The sequence below is a fragment of the Cupressus sempervirens genome, chromosome 10, assembly GCF_028749045.1.
Source record: "Cupressus sempervirens isolate cs-2001-9-10 chromosome 10, ASM2874904v1, whole genome shotgun sequence".
NCBI classification, from domain to species: Eukaryota; Viridiplantae; Streptophyta; class Pinopsida; order Cupressales; family Cupressaceae; genus Cupressus; species Cupressus sempervirens.
Genome location: NC_143127.1, coordinates 812,724,138 through 812,740,467, shown reverse-complemented (window position 1 = coordinate 812,740,467; position 16,330 = coordinate 812,724,138). Strand labels below are relative to the sequence as shown.

Below are 16,330 nucleotides of genomic sequence, written 5' to 3'. Positions count from 1 at the left end.
ACGTACCGGACGAAGGAGTACAAGAGTGTACGGACCCAACACAACCAGAGGTCATGGATAGAGCCAGTATTTTTCTGAGGCAGCAATTTTGACTCGTCCTTGACAAGCGTGGCTTGTCCATTCAGTCGCCCAGCTATTCCAGAGTAGCACCTATACCAGAGCCTCAGTCTCAGGAGGGAATGCCACATGCTGTGATTGCACCGACAACAGAGGAGGCGGCACCGGATGTGGGCATGGCTCCCACTGATGAGGAGGACAATAGTGATCTCGAATGGTCATTCGAGGACTTCACCAAGGAGGATTACGAGTTGGATGAGGACGGGTGCAGGGACTACCTCAGGACTATGAAGTCTACATTAAAGAAGGGGCATGATGTGGTGATTCAGACTCTCACTCGGCGAAGGGAGTGGCATTTGATTCGTGCGTATATTTGTGTGATTTGTCCTAAGCGATTTCAAACTTGCTTTGTTGATAGAGGTTGGCCGGTAGTTGAGACACCAAAAATGTTGGCAGATTGGGCCACTGAGCCAGAGTTGGGACCGAGTGACACTCTGATGATGAAGTTGGCATATGAGATCGTGGGACTGTACAAAGAGGTTTACTATGCGCGGCAGCGCGCGGAGGTGGATAGGGCAGCAGACAGTGTTGCAGCTCAGAGGTCTCTAGCGGTTGAAAAAGAGGCAAGAGAAAAGTTAGCCACTGATTCGGCCGACAAGCAGGCAGCATGGGCAGCAGAGCGGGCAAAACTATTGAAGGATATGGCAGTAGTGGTACAAGAGAAGGACGCAGCTATCCGGGATAAAGATGCAGCAGAGCATGAGTTACAATTGGCCAAGAGACAGGCTATGGATGCTGCACTTCTACTGAAGGAGGCCGTACAAGTTAATTCACAGATTTAGACAGATCTGCGCATCCGGACTGATCAGGTGTATGAGTTGCGTCGTCAACAACACTCTTCTAGGAACCCTCCTCTCTAGTATTTTTTTTTTTTCTTGATTGTGGGTTGTCTCCTAATTTTGCTAATTGTCAGGAGACGACTTTTCTTTTTGGGGGAGATGATGTCGTCGGTAGAAATTGTGCATCGGTCAACGGGTCCCTTCGGTAGAAGTCTTGTTATGTAGCCGATGGGTAAAACAGTTTGTAGCGAGTATAATGTACCTGGCCGACCGATACCTTTGGGAAGGTTCGTCGAAAAGTATTTATAACCCCTTCGGGAAGTATTGTAATCATCATTATCATATGAGAAAAGCATGATGTACTGTTGGTATATGCGAATAATAATAAGAGTTCTGCAGGTTGTTGTTCATGTTCGTATGCTTTGTTTGTGTGTGTTTCTTAATTAATCCATACGGTAAACAACTCTCACAGCCAATTGTGTGAAAGGCATTTACTTCCAGCATTTCATTTCATTTTGCCAATTATGAATATCAGTTATATCCTTCATTTGATGAATACAAAGGACATTTTTGGTTTTACTGTTTTCCTCACAATGAAATATGATTTGCAGTATAGGCTAAATGCAAATATATGTATGAACACTTGAAATGTTTAAAACTAAATTTTAACGTGTAAAAACCAGGGTAACGTGACTCGCCGCGAGTCATGTGAGTCAGGCGAGTCAGCGAGCCGCGCTGACTTCGCCGAGCCGAAATGACTCGTGACATGACTCGCGAGTCACCGAGTGACTTGCATGACCCGACCTTCTTGACTCGGCCGCGACGAGCAAGAAACCGAGCCATAAAAATATAATTTTTTGCATTTCTTTTTATGTTTTTTTTTTTACATATCTCACTCATATAACCCTAAAAGGGCTCCCATAATAGTCTATAGTGAAAAGAAGAAAGAGGGAGGTAGAAGAGAAATAGAGGTTTCTTGTTTTGCAACCAGCTGAAAGGAGGAGGAGAAAAACTTGCATTTGTGACATTGGAGCTTGCATTTAGATCATCAAGGAGTTTATAGGAGCTCTTCTCAACACTTCCCAAAGCATTTGAAAGAGGTAAGACTTGATTGTTTAGATTTTGATGATTTTTTTGTCTATGCTTATGGGTTTTTTGCATGAATTTTTTTTGTTTGTTTATGAGTTTTTTTTTTTCCTTTAGATCTTCATAAAATGCAATGCTGAAATGGTAATATTTGGTCGAAAATGTCTTATTGCAGCAACCTTTACATTGTTCCTTAATTAAGTCATAATGGCTTCTGGAGGTAAAAAACCCAAGCTCTCTAAAGGCAACAAAAAAGATGAGTGTTGGAAGTTCACCATAGAATTTTCGGGTAGAAATAGAACTCAAACAAAATCCCTATTTTGCAAAACCATTAATAGTGGGGGGATAAATAGATTAAAATACCATATTGTTGGCTTACGTGGTCATGATATTGAGCCTTGTGGAGCTGCATCTGTTGAGGCTCAACGTTTTTGTTATGTAGCCTTGGAAAAATATGAACAAGAAAAAGAATTTTTTAAAAAAAATTTAAAAGAGTTAGCTTTGATTGGTTCTAGTTCCCTTCCATACTCATCTGCAAATGTTTCTGAGTCAGTAGGCTATGTTGGAGAAGGTTCTTCCCGTCCCCCCTATCGTCCTAGTGCTTCTGTTGCTCGTGCTTCTTCTACATCTATTCCTTGCACTTTTAGTGGTGCTACTGCTGCTGCCCCTTCTAGTAGTGCTGCTCTTCTTCATCCTAGAGTCAGAAAATCTAGTAAGTTGGGCAACTTTTTTGTACCGCGTACCACTCCTGGTGTGCAACCCTCACTTGAGAGCATGGGCTGGAATAGGGAGATACATGAAGCTGGAGTAAGAGCAATTTGCAAGTTTTGGTTTTTCTGCGACATTCCATTTATAGCAGCCAAGTACTTCAAGTTTTCAACTTCATTTATATTTGATTGTTTTACGTTTTAAGTTTTAAAATTTATATTCAATTTTATACTTTTAACTTGATGTTGAAAATTTGAAATATGCTAATTAAAATGTTTTTATAAATGTAATAGGACTCCTTATTGGCAGGGGATGATTGATGCAGTTTCCATCTGTGGTGCGGGGTTCAAAGCCCCCACTGAAGATGAGTTGAGTGGCCCCCTCTTGCTAGATATGGTTGAGGAGATGAAACTTGAGTTGGAGGACCACAAAAAGATTTGGAGCCAAAAGGGGTGTACAATCATGACAGATGGATGGACAAATAGGAGGTCCAGAACCCTCCTAAATTTTCTTGTTTCTAGCGGAGGTAATTCATCATGCTCTACTTCTTGAAGTCTAAAATTTAATGTATACTATTATTGAATAACGAAAATTTTGTTTTATTGAGTATTGATTCTTGATTCTTGAATGATAATTATTTTATTTAATTTTCACTTTTAGGATCCACCATGTTTTTGAGGTCCATAGATGCTTCCTCATGTGTGAAAAATGCAAAATTCTTATGTGAGACTATTGAGGAGGTCATAAGGGAGGTGGGGGAAGACAATGTTGTCCAAGTGGTGACAGATAATGCAGCTAATTATGTTGCTGCAGGTAAAATTTGAACTTCTAACTTTCTAAGTTCTACTTCTAAAAATTTTTTTTTAGTTTTTCATTAAATTTTGAAAATTAAAAGTTTTTTAATACATCAAAAATTTTCATTGTTTACTAACTAATTTAAAATTGCTGCAGGAAAACTATTGATGGAGAGACACCCAAAAATCTTTTGGACTCCATGTGCGGCCCATTGCATCGACCTCATGTTAGAGGATATTGGCAAGCTTGTATGGGTGAAATCATGTGTTAGCAAGGCCAAAAATCTTTGTAAGTTCATCTATAATCATGCCTTGGTCCTTAGCACTATGAGGAAATACATGAAGGGAAAGGAGTTGGCTCGTCCTGGTATCACAAGATTTGCCTCTAACTTTATCACACTAAAATCCTTGCTAAGTTCAAGGTTAGAGTTGAGGTGCATGTTTGTTGGTCCAGAATGGAGTTCCTCCTCCTTTGCGAGCAGCCCTACAGGGATAGATGCAACAAAATGCATTTATGACGATGATGATTTTTGGGAGCCATGTTCGAAGATTGTGGAGGTAATTTAAAATTTAAATTTTAAATTTTAAAAGCTTAAGTCTTAAAATTTTATAAATTAATGTCTCATACATATTTTTTATTTATATTCATTGTGCAACTTTGCAAAGTGTCATCATTCACTAAATTGTTTTTTTGTTTAATTGATTTGTAGATCACCAAGCCCCTTGTAGCCCTCCTATGAGTTGTTGATGGTGAGAAGCCCTCTATGGGCTACATTCATGAGGGCATGGATAGGGTCAAGAAGACTATTAAGGCCAAATATGTAGGAGTTGAGGAAAACTATGGCCCTATTTGGGACATAATTGATAGATGGCAAAATCAGCTTCATAAGCCCATCCACGCAGCAGCCTATTACCTCAATCCGACATACCGTTTCCTTGATGATTTTAAGGCAGATGAGGAGGTTCTTAGTGGCCTATACACAGTGGTATCGAAGATGTCTCCTAATCCCACAGATATATTGCTTGAGATGGATGCCTATAATAATGCATCAGGGCTCATTTTTTCAAGTCAAATTTGCAAAGAAGGTCGTACAAAATTGCAGCCAGGTAAAGGTTGCAGCTTAAGCCTTATACAATCTAGTTTATAAATTTCTAGCTTTAAACTTAAAGCTCAAATTTTGAAATGAGACTAATATTTTTTTGTTTTTCTTTTTTCAAAATTCAGATAGATGGTGGCAAATGTTTGGGCCTTCAACCAAAAACCTTCAGCAAATCGCCATCCGCATTTTGAGCCGGCCAAGTAGCACTTTTGGATGTGAGCGCAACTGGAGCATGTTCGAGAACATCCACTCGAAGAGGCGTAACAGGTTGTCTATGCAAAAAATGAATAGTCTAGTCTTTGTGCACTACAACCTGCGCATTAGGATCAGGGAGATTTTGCATAGTGACACCTCTCTGATTACTCTAGAGGAGGTTGATCCAGAGTCTAATTGGATCACTGAGGCTACTGATCCTATCTTTGATGATGAGGACCTACAATGGCTTGACCAGGCAAATAGAGAGGGCCAAGCTGAGGCTGTGGCTATGGCAGCAGAGGACCAGAGAGCTCCAATTGTTCCTAGTGGCAGCTCACAGAGATTGGCAGAGCCAGAGGCAGAGAGTACAGTTGATCCTAGAGGCACCTCACGAGCTGATGCTATGGCTACTGAGACATCGAGGACCTACCTTAGACGCCTTACTAAGAGGCATTTTGTAGATTATACTGAGCCTGAGCTTGAGGTTGAGGCTGAGGTTGGGGATGAGGATGACGATGACGATGACGATGAGGATGAGGATGATGATGAGGACTCTGACTAGGAGCCATAGCTGTAGACTTAGAGTCTTGTTTTAACATTTTCTTTAACAGTTTAACAGTAACTTAATATATGATCAGCATTTGGAACATTTGAATTTGATGATGACTATTGAATCTTGATGTGTTGGATTTCATAATGCATAAATGATAATACATATACATTTTGATGGTTTGCATGGATTTATCTTAGTTTGACTTTAATTACTAGTAATATAGTATTTACTTTTAGCAATTTACCTTTGTAACTTTGTAACTTTGTAGTTTGTAGTATTGTACATATGTAATCGATGTTTGACTTTTAAGTTTTTAACTTTAAGTATGTGGCATGTGCATTATGATCAAATTATCTTCTATTTAATGATGTTATTGTGTCTTTATGATTTATTCAATAATGGGTGCATGGAATGTTCTTTAAATCCTAAAAAATCTCAAAATTTCAAGGTTTTTCCACTTTGCCGAGTCACCACAGAGCCGGGTCACTAGTCAGAGCCGGGGCATGAGTCAAGTTACCCTTGCCAAGTCCGAGCCGAGTCCGAGTCTCGTTACACTGGTAAAAATTTAGAAGTAATGTGTATTGAGAAGTGTGATGGGAAGATATTTTGAAACTAACAGTTTCATTAAAATCTAATCGCAAAATAGGATGACCAACCACGATGTAAAAGACAGTCTCTCCTCCCTTATAAGGGAAGGCTCCTCCTCACCATTCCTTGGGTCAACTCAAGGTAAGCAAGAAGTTAAGAGATTTGAAAAAGCTATTACCAATATTCTTTCCTCTTAGCTTTCAGCAAAGAATCCACTTACCTGCGGAGCATGTAATGGGCCAGATGAAATCTCTAACTACACTTCTATCTAATAGCTGGAAATAGTGATACCGATAACCAACACCAACTAAAAGGCTGATTGAAAGCATACCAATTTGGTTCTAGGTCATGTTTAATCTATTCTATAAGGAAAACCTCTACCATTGGGGCGCAAACACTTCCAAAAGTAGGGGAATTCTAACTATTTTTTGTGTATCTAAGATGGTAATAAAAGCTACAGTCAAAACTTCTAGTCTATCTATCACCACAATCGCTCCCAATCAAAGCTTTGATTCTGATTGCTTCTTAACTCAGTATGCTCTATTATTAAACACTCAATAATAACATGAATAGAAGACAATAGGTACAAATTATAGTCAAGGCTTCTGATTTTCTCTATCACAATTGCTTCCAGTCAAAGCTTCGAATCCAATGGCTTATTTTATTCACTTTTCTCCCAAATTGGTACTACACAGTCGAAGTTATGCTTGCACAAGTTTGGTAGACCTTTCTTGCATACAACAAAAGACGATTTTTGCAATGAGATGAGCACTCCTTTTATAGGAAAATAAGTGAGAGAAAGGAGGAAAAGTTGGACCAACTCAACCAACTTTGACCCAGTAAAACTAGGTGAGAAAAATTATTGGATTACATGTCATGAGGACATGTAATTGGATTACATGCAATTACATTACATGCACTTTAAAGTTACATATGATTGGATTACATGCAATCCACCTTCTACATTTACGAAGCTCGAACACATTTCAAGAAAATGTTGAAACTGTTGATTTTGAATGAATCAATCCTGCAGATTATCAACAAAAGCCTTGTACTTTGTGATGATTGCAAGATCGGGAATTCGTGTATTGTGCACCACTACATTCCCTTTGATAAGCACACTCAAGCTGGAGTAGTACTAGGATGGGTCACCTCCTAGGAAGTCCAAGTGCTTCACATCTGTGAGCATCACCTAGATCCAATGAGTGTTAAGTGTTCCATTTCTTCTCATAAGAGATGGATTCATGTGCAAATCACTACTCATGATACATGGGTCAATGAATTTGACTCAAAAACTACACAATTAAATCCTAATAGCAGTATCACAATTTGACATGCTATGGAAAATATCTCCTACTTATCATTTGAAAACTTCCTGTGATAAAGCTTTTTCTCATTTGAGTTGTGAATTCTCCTTTGTAGATTAGAACATTTGGAGTCTCTCACACTTTGAAAACCTTCCTGATGGTAACCGGATGTAAATTCAAGACAACTTTACATCAGCATCTTCAACTTTTTTTCCAAAGCAAATTGCTTGGCTTATTCCTACACAAACTTAGGTTCTAGGTCAGCCAATGGGAAAGTGGAGACCAAACGAATTATTGCTTCCTTGAATTTGAACCACATCTTCTTGATGAGACGTCTCTATTCTTTGAATTTCTAACATATCTTGAAAAATGTGTCGTACCATGAAGATGAAAACATCTTCCAGCAAGATTGGGTCCGTGAAAACTTTGGGATTTGAGTTATGGAACAAATATGATGGGCAGAAATGAACCAAAAAGCATATGTATTTGGGTGAAAAGGGCCAAAATCAAACTCTCAAAGGTGGATTGCATGTGGGCAAAGATGTGTTTTTTTGGGTATGGCCAAGAATACAAATTAGGATGCATATGGATGTGTGTAAATGGTGACTTTGGTGTTTAAAAGTGTGACCTTTTATCAAAATCAACTTCTTTCAATGTAATTACATGAAAGTGATTTACATTTAATTTCATTTAAAAATGTAATTGGGTTCAAAGGATGTAACTACATGTAAATGAGAAAATGGATGTGATTGCATATATAGGAAAATGGAGGTAATATGTAATTGCATGAAAAGGTGAAATATGAAAGAAAGTAGTATGTGTTGGTGCCGACATTAATGGACTAGGTTTCCTATGGAATGATAATCCAATTCTAGGAATTCCTAGTAGCAATTTGCCAATTGACAGGTCCCACCCAAATAGGATGTGAACATATGCAATTCTGACTCTGCAAGACCGAGGCTGGTAGGCCTATACCTCACACCCTTGAGGCTTTGAGTAGATAACTTGTGGAATCACAGGTGTTGATAAAAGATAAATGAAGTGGTAAAAGTTAAATAAAAGTTTTGTAAGTGTGTATACATGTATGTGTATGATTTGTCTATTTCTATTACTTGGATGTATGTCCTTTCCGCAATCAGCATGAAGACTCAAATAAACACATCAGACCAGTGCCTTATCCAATCGATTCTTTATCAAATTTCTATCAATCATTCATAAATCTTATGTAACCCTTAGAGACAAAGCAATAAATCCCTTTAAGATGAATTGTTATCACTTTAATGAAGTGTCAATTGCTTGAAATGCCCAAGAAAACTTCAATATCCAATCTTGTTGATTTTAACTCTCCTCAAGAGCCCAACAAGACAGCATTGCAGATTAATCAATTAACACAACATTACTGTTCTTCAAATACTGAAAGCCCTTACTGTACTCATTCAATTGGACTATCAATTAAAGAAAACTTTGAATATTTGATCAGAGGAAACAATATGAAAGAGACAAAAATGATATTACTAAAAGATCAATCAAGCATATAAGCCTTTGTATTAAATTCGAAATACTTCACCACTATTTTACATATGTTGCTGGTGCATATATTTGACAAAATCTAGAGTGAACAAAAAGAATCGACTCCTCTATTATGAACAATATGATATTCAATGATACTATCCCTATTCTAAATCTGGCCCTTATAATTATAGGCATCAGATTGGTTACATAATGAAAGGACATGTCCCTTTGCTTACAAAATTTATAACTGACTGACTTATTAACAATAAACTGAATGCACACTACATGACATTATAGAACAAAGGCTTATGCTGCCAATTTTGATGATGATGATTCAATGAAATCATTGCACTACTTGATATGCTATGCATATTTGTCATCCTCCATTAGAACTGCATCTCTGATTATTTCCTGAGCTTTGACCTCGATCTCAAATATGTGTTCAATCTACATGCTGAGCTTTGTCATCTCCAAGTCATCGTTTCGTAGCTCTAGGGCTTCTTTCTGCATCACATGGCACATATCCATCCATCTTTCTCAATCAATGATATCACCGTTTTCTTTATGCCAAGATATAACTCCATGCTCTGTTACCAATTCCTCTATTAACCTGAAAGAAACTTTAAACTCATGTGAGTTCACAGCATGATCCTTGATTAACTTTTCTGCCTCCTAAATATCTTCATCTTCCTTGAGGGCATCATTTTCCTTGACCAATTTCTTATACACATCATTATGTCTCAGGGCTTAAGGTTCATAGGCATTGTAAACATCCCACACTTGACCAAATTTAAGCAGCAGCTTCTTGAAACAATTCCTGATCAGAGTGCTAGAAACTTCTCTTCTAATCATTGTAACATCTTTTAACTTTGCATTTTCTTCTTACAGTTTCTTTAATTCAATTTTCCAGGCATCATCAAATGATTGTATCATTGGTTGCACTTGATACTGACCTGTTCTCAACATGTTTTCATATAAAGCTTTCCAATTATCCCTCTCAAATGTCACTTGATTCACACTTACTTGTTTGAACAATGCTAGATCCACTTGCATGTCTGAAACCTTGTTGGGATCTGTCACTCCTACATTCAATGTCATCAAATGACCAAAACCTTGATCAAAATAAAGAATTTGTGGTCTTTTGTGTGGGGGTATAAAGCCCATAATAATATTGACTTCTCATCTTCCACAAATCTCAAACCAATAATGACATCCTTGACTCCTTGCACATCTAGTTTCATGTATTGCTCACCAAATTTGATCAAACTATCAAATATGTATGATGCACTCAAATCCCAACCAGGCAGAACCATCATTCCTGCTTCATTCAGCAATTTCCTTCCTCTTGCCAGAGTCATATGCTCAACTTCCCTCTCGATATCCTCTTTTAAATTTAACATCAATTCTTGCTCATTCTCAAGAGAGATATTTTAGATATTCTGTCTTAGCAACATGCCTCTATATTTATACATGAAAACCATAAACTCTTTTTGATTTGATAAAGGCATCATCATTTACAAATCTACTTGACTCTAAGAGTCTTTCATCTTCTCTCAGCATTTACCCTGTCAAGGATTTGCACATCAAATTCCAAGGGCTAAAGTATTGTCTTCTCTACAATTCTTGAAATTGGAACAGGGGAATCTGGAATCCTCTAAATGTCTTCCTTGAATTGTTCTTTAGCCCTTTGCCTCTGTTCCTCCATTTCCCTATTTTGTTCCTCAACCTTTTTTTATACTTCTCCCCACTCCAAGTTCTTAAAGCTTTCCTCATATTCATTTCCATGGTGAATGTAATCACCCAATCTCTGTGATTTCCTACAGGCATGAATATATCCTTCTAGATCATAATGACTCCAGGAATCCATGGTATACATGTGATATTCATTCTTCAATTTTTCTCCAATCTTGTCATATGACTTAGTTGCAAAAATAGTAAAGTCTCCAAAAGATAATGTTGCAGGAAGGAAAGATTGCTTTCTTTGTTTTCCTCTGAAATGTTGTTTAAGTGATTCAGACATCTGCCTAACAATTTCTAAATAAGCAATCCTATCTAGCATTGATGTTGGTAACTTGTATGGCCTTCCTTCAGATCCAAATACTCTAATGAAGGTTAAATAATCATATGCATACCAGTCTCCCCAAATGTTCTTTATCTTCTCTCCCATCCCATTGTCTTTAGGTCTTAAAAATCTTTTAATATCGGTGCTAATTAAAGGAAAACACGAGTGTCCAAACAAAGTGTACAAAGATTGAACAAAGTGATCCTCAAATGTAAGGTTACAAGAAGTACTGAACCTATAATCCCACATTGATGTCCACATTTGAACTGGCTTCATTTCCCCATTAGACTCTCTCAAATTTAATTTCAAACCCTCACTCCACAATCCTCTCATTTGTCCAAAATATAAAACGATATGAATAAACAATGAATAATGCCTAAAAGTAGGGTGTTCGACATCATCAAAATTAACAAAAGCAGAGTGAATATTATCAAAAACATACTCTGTATAATCATAGGGCTTCAGCTCCACCATTTTAACATCTGATGCTAACACCATGGGACCAATTTCCATCAAGTCAGGCGCTTCCATCCCTCCTACTTGTCCACATGATCGGTATGTCATCTCTAAGTATGTCTTAAACAATTTGATATTGAATGGAGGCCCATCTGCTGCTATTAGAGGCTCCCTTTCTAATTTGTGCAATATCAATTTCCATTACATTTATGAAACATCTAATCTTTCATATTCGTTCTTCAATTTTGTCAAAGACAACTTCTTAGCTAGACCATCAGTGAGTCTAAAAGCTTCATTTAGGAATTCAATAGATATCTCCATGAACCTTTTTCCCATCCCTATCATATATGGATATATCTTCACCATTATGTTTACTCATAATGACTTTGAGTAACTCCACATTCAAAAACACATTTTCTATAGTCAATTTCCCCAAATTCATTTCCCAAGGATGACATATAGGTGCCTTATGATTTCTTCTCACATAATGATATAAAAAGAGTTCATAACTCCTAGTTCTTGTCCATACATTTCCAACCTCACTGTATTTGTCTTTAAATTTGTCTAGAGAGGCGAATTTACTTCTTCTTGACTTATGACCAGAAAACTCCATCTACTCAATGAGGTCTTCGTTCAATTTCCTTAGTGGCACATCATCATCTTCTTTCTACTTCTTATTAGTGTTACCCTTCTTGACTTTTTTTACTTTTCTCTTCTATGTAGAACCAGAGCTCTGCATGACACCTAAACTTTCTTCGGGTACAATTCTCTATAAAAACTAAATACAAAGAGCAATTTCACAGTCTTCCTTCGTAGAATTTGTGAACATATACCTATAATGACTGCCTTTTTATTACCAAACAGGCTGCATTCGTGCATTTACTTTCCACATGAATCGAAACATAAACTCATTTTTTATCATTGTAGCAAATGAATTGGCTATCAGAAGTCATTTTGTGCACTCATTTTCATGCCTGATAAAACATATTCAAACATTTGATCGTTATAGCTCTAAGTAATATGAATATATGGATTTTTTATCGCTATAACCAAATCTCACAAATAGCGAACTTTCAACTTCGTGCCTATCACTATAGTAATAATGATAACACCATCAGTCATCGCTATACTTCAAACCCTTTAATTGTTGTAATGTTTCATACTAGCAATACAGTGGCTAAAACATGATGAGCAAATTGTTTGGTATGAATGATAGTCTGTCTATTCCTGAATGGGGTCTGTACGGTAGAGGAGGCTATGCTAGAAGTAGGTCGTACGGTGGAGACGAAAGAGATGTGCAAGCGAAGTACGAATGAGTTTGTACGACACAAGATGGAGGTCGTACAACGAAAGGATGTGGGATGACGTACAATGATGGTAGGATGGTGGTAAGAATGGTCATACAAGGGAGCCAAGGTTGTCGTATGGTGGAAATAGGAAGCGGCATACAGTTGTGTGGGTGGGTCATACGGTTGTGCGGGACGATCGTACAATGGGAATAGGAAGAGTCATACAATGGTGTGGGAGGACCATATGGTTGGTTTGAGGGTAGTACAACTTATCTTGGAGGCTATACTGGGAGTAATGTTGCAAACGGAAATTGTACTGACTGGTACGGAGGGGAAATGGTCTAGTCCTGTACCTTAAACTGTTAACCCTGACTTCATTAGATAATGCCAAACAAGATTGCAAATTTGAAGACAAACAACCTTGAATTAATATATGCCGAAAGATGATGCTTTGATTTGCCAAATCCAAGCTAAGTGTTACAGGTGACAGAATAGGGTTAGGGTTAAGTCCCACTAAAATAGGATAAACCAAATAGGGAAGGTTTTTCACTTCCGAAATGGTGAACAACAGAGAACTCCAATAGGAATTCCCAATATAGAAAAAATAATCCAAATTGCATACCTAAAGACTACCTACAAGTTGTGCATAAATACCTTTTGTTTTGCATTTTGTCACCACAAAATGTAGAAAACAGTACGAAACTTTTTCAAGCTAGTTTCGTATTTCTCTAAGCTTGGATTTGATATTTAATTGTTTAATGTGAATGGATTCATCCTTTTCAATTCAAATATCAATTGTTTTACTAAAGGCTTTCATGAAGTCTTTTTCATTTTCCTTTGTGTCGAGACTTTGTTTGATCTTTGAAGCCTTCACAGTCCATTCTTTGCTTTTGAGTTTGCGTTTTCTTGTTTTTAGTTCTTTCGTTTTGCTCATTTCATGCCTTTCGTTTTCCCTTTGATTCACTCTAACCTAGAGGTCAATTAGAGTTGTCAATCGAGAGTTATGCCTGTTTTAGTGCCTCAAAAGTGGACATTTTAGGTGCAACAATACAAATTGAAAATATGATGTTATATTTTATATTTGACATTAACTTTTTGAAAAATATAACATTATATTCACTTTATGTTATGTTTTTAAGTTACTTTTACTTTAAATTTATAACTTAAAGTGACTATAGTGCATTTTATGTTATAATTTTAAGTTGAGATACTTTTTTATTTTTCACTTAAAATAACTATATAACTATATAGTTTCATTTTAAATTTTTGGTTTTAAAAATCAAATGTTTATTTAAATGTTACTTTAAAATGATGTTTATATGTTATATTTTAAAATATGATAAGTAAATATTGTTTTTCACCCATTTTGTAGCATTTTTATAATTTTGAGTGTATTAAATGACTTAAAGACTTAATAAGTGGACATTTTATATGCAATAATATGTAAAATCCATTAAAAATGGACTTTTTACATGCCATTGCATATAAAATTTACTTTGGTCAACATTTTTCATGTCATTACATCAAAAGTTCACCATAAGTGGACCTTTTTAATATTATGACATGAAAAACGGAGTTTTCATGCTTATGCATCTAAAGGGTGAGTTGCATTTAAAATATGCATTCCCCTCCAAAAGGTCCAATTTTCAGTTGGAAGCATTTTTAAAAATATCCATTGCACCTAAAAAGGTAATTTTTTCACTTGATGCATATTTTAAAACATACCATGCACCTAGAAAGGTCTGATTTTGAAGTTAAGCATGTTTTAAAATATGCTATGCATCCCAAAATGTCCGATTTTGAAAGCAAAGCATGCATTTGGCCTCTAAAAACCCGATTTTGCTCATAACTTAAGATTTTCTTGGTGGAATTGCATGAAATCTTCTCCATTGAAGACATTTTTCCTTGCAAATGATTTTCTTTGCCATCAAGAATGGATTTAACATGCTGAAAATTGCTTTTGGAGATCAATCCTAGGACACGTTTTTGAAGAAAACTCCAAATACCTTCAATTTTGCTCATAACTTGAGTTTTTCTCAATGGATTTGCATGGGATTTGTTCCACTTGAAATGTTTTTGGATGGCAATGAGTTTCCTTGTTTCTAAAATGGATTCATTCACTTCAAAAACATTTTTGAAACTTTCATAATGGATCACGTTTTTGAAGAAATTTGCAAAAAAATCCATTTTTAGTGCATGTTTTCCCTCCCAACCAAATCAATTTGGCATTTTTTGGGGATTACATTGCATTGTAGTTCACATTTTGAAGTTTAATGATAAAAACACTTTGATCTTACAACATGAGAAAAAGCATTTTTTTACCAAAAACGTCTTGCAAGTATGAATTTTCAAAAATGTTGGATCTTGGAGTGTTTTTCGGGCACGTTTTGACATCTTCTAACAAGAATCCCTTGATTGCTGTTCTCTACCATTCGAATTTGCAAAGTTGGAAAAAGTATTATCATTTTTGAAGAATTTTTCAAACATTGGAGCATCTTTTTCCTCTATATTTGGCACTTAATCTTCATGTAAGTGGACTTCTTCCTCTTTGCTATTTAATTCATGCTTATCTTGCTGATTTTATGCATGAAATTACTTGATGGTTGCCATTTGTGAAAATATTTGCCATGGGAAGTGCATTTTTCCTTTAGATATGATGTTTTTATTCATTTTCATGTTTTTGGTTCTTTCCTAAGTTCCAATTTCGAATCTGAGCTTTGAAGTGCATTGCATCTTGGCATGTTTGAGTTATTTTCCAAAGATACATTGTTTCTTTTGTGTTTTGTGCTTGCTTGTTGGTTTTCTCCACTTGGAGAAATTGCAAGTTCTTTCCCAAGAACTTGTTTTTGCTTCATTACATGCGAAAGCATCGTTATATTCCACATTCTGTTTCATGTCACAACACTTCATCTCTCACTCAACGAAATGCAATTACATGTTTTTCATTCCATTCGCCTTTTGCACATGCATGTAATCTCATTTTCCACTTCCATTTACACGCATCTCACTTTTCACTTTCATTCGCACGACATGATTACAAAAAATGTCTTACGTGTAATTGCATCCAACAAGTCTGATTTTGCTTAAAAGTCACATTTTGAAAAGTCAAAAAGATGTCATTTTCACTTCCTATATAGTTTTGACTTCTCCTTTTCACCAAAAGTGACTATAAAACTCATTATCTCACTTCCATTTGCCATTTTCATCCCTTCATATGTATTTGCACTTTCGTGAGAAAATACATGTTTTTGCATCTTTCCATGATTTTCATCTCATCCTTCATTCGCACTTACATGTGAAGGACATCCTCCACCTGCATTCACATCTCATTTCACCTTTCATCTCCCATTGTGTGTTGCATCTACATGTAATCCATTGTCTGTGCAATGACAACTTGAAATCCCAAGTCACATTTTGGAAATCAGCAATCTCCATTTGCACACATTCCCATGCACCAAGCACTTCACTTCAAAAAAGAAAAAAAGAAAAAAAAAGTTAAAGGTGTGGATGGGAAGTTATTCCGAGTTTACATTCAAACATCGTCAAGAAGGTTTTCAAAGTGTCAAAGAATCCAGAATGTGTCAATCTACAAAGAAGAATTCATGACAACTTGAGCAAGAAAAGCTTGATCACATCAAGTTTTCAAACGCCAACACACAATTCAAAAAAGAGAGTCAAGTTATTAAAAGACATAACACCGTGATTATCAAGGTGAATGTAGTGTCACAAAATACAGGAACTCCCAATCCTGTGATCATCCGAGATTGCATCGTCAAGTAGAAGG

At 36.5% G+C, this 16,330-nt stretch overlaps 2 protein-coding genes across 2 annotated transcripts in view; one reads left to right on the top strand and one right to left on the bottom strand.

Annotated features, from left to right (window-relative positions):
• Positions 1-16,330, bottom strand: part of LOC149536416 (uncharacterized) — a 121,523-nt gene that overhangs the window by 35,878 nt on the left and 69,315 nt on the right. The gene's annotated exons all lie outside the window — the stretch shown is intronic.
• LOC149536417 (uncharacterized) lies at positions 3,153-5,395 on the top strand. The gene is made up of 6 exons (XM_089803551.1): positions 3,153-3,216; positions 3,351-3,503; positions 3,642-3,773; positions 4,388-4,470; positions 5,036-5,144; positions 5,391-5,395. The coding sequence occupies exons 1-6, from the start codon at positions 3,153-3,155 to the stop codon at positions 5,393-5,395; spliced, it is 546 nt and encodes a 181-aa protein (XP_089659677.1).

What these genes read in the sequence shown, in the direction of transcription:
- LOC149536417 (XM_089803551.1), top strand. Translation starts at nt 3,153, where the DNA reads ATGACAGATGGATGGACAAATAGGAGGTCCAGAACCCTCCTAAATTTT. An exon ending in TTTTCTTGTTTCTAGCGGAG is followed by an intron (nt 3,217 to 3,350) that starts GTAATTCATCAT and finishes TTTCACTTTTAG; the next exon opens with GATCCACCATGTTTTTGAGG. An exon ending in TAGCAAGGCCAAAAATCTTT is followed by an intron (nt 3,774 to 4,387) that starts GTAAGTTCATCT and finishes CCATCCACGCAG; the next exon opens with CAGCCTATTACCTCAATCCG.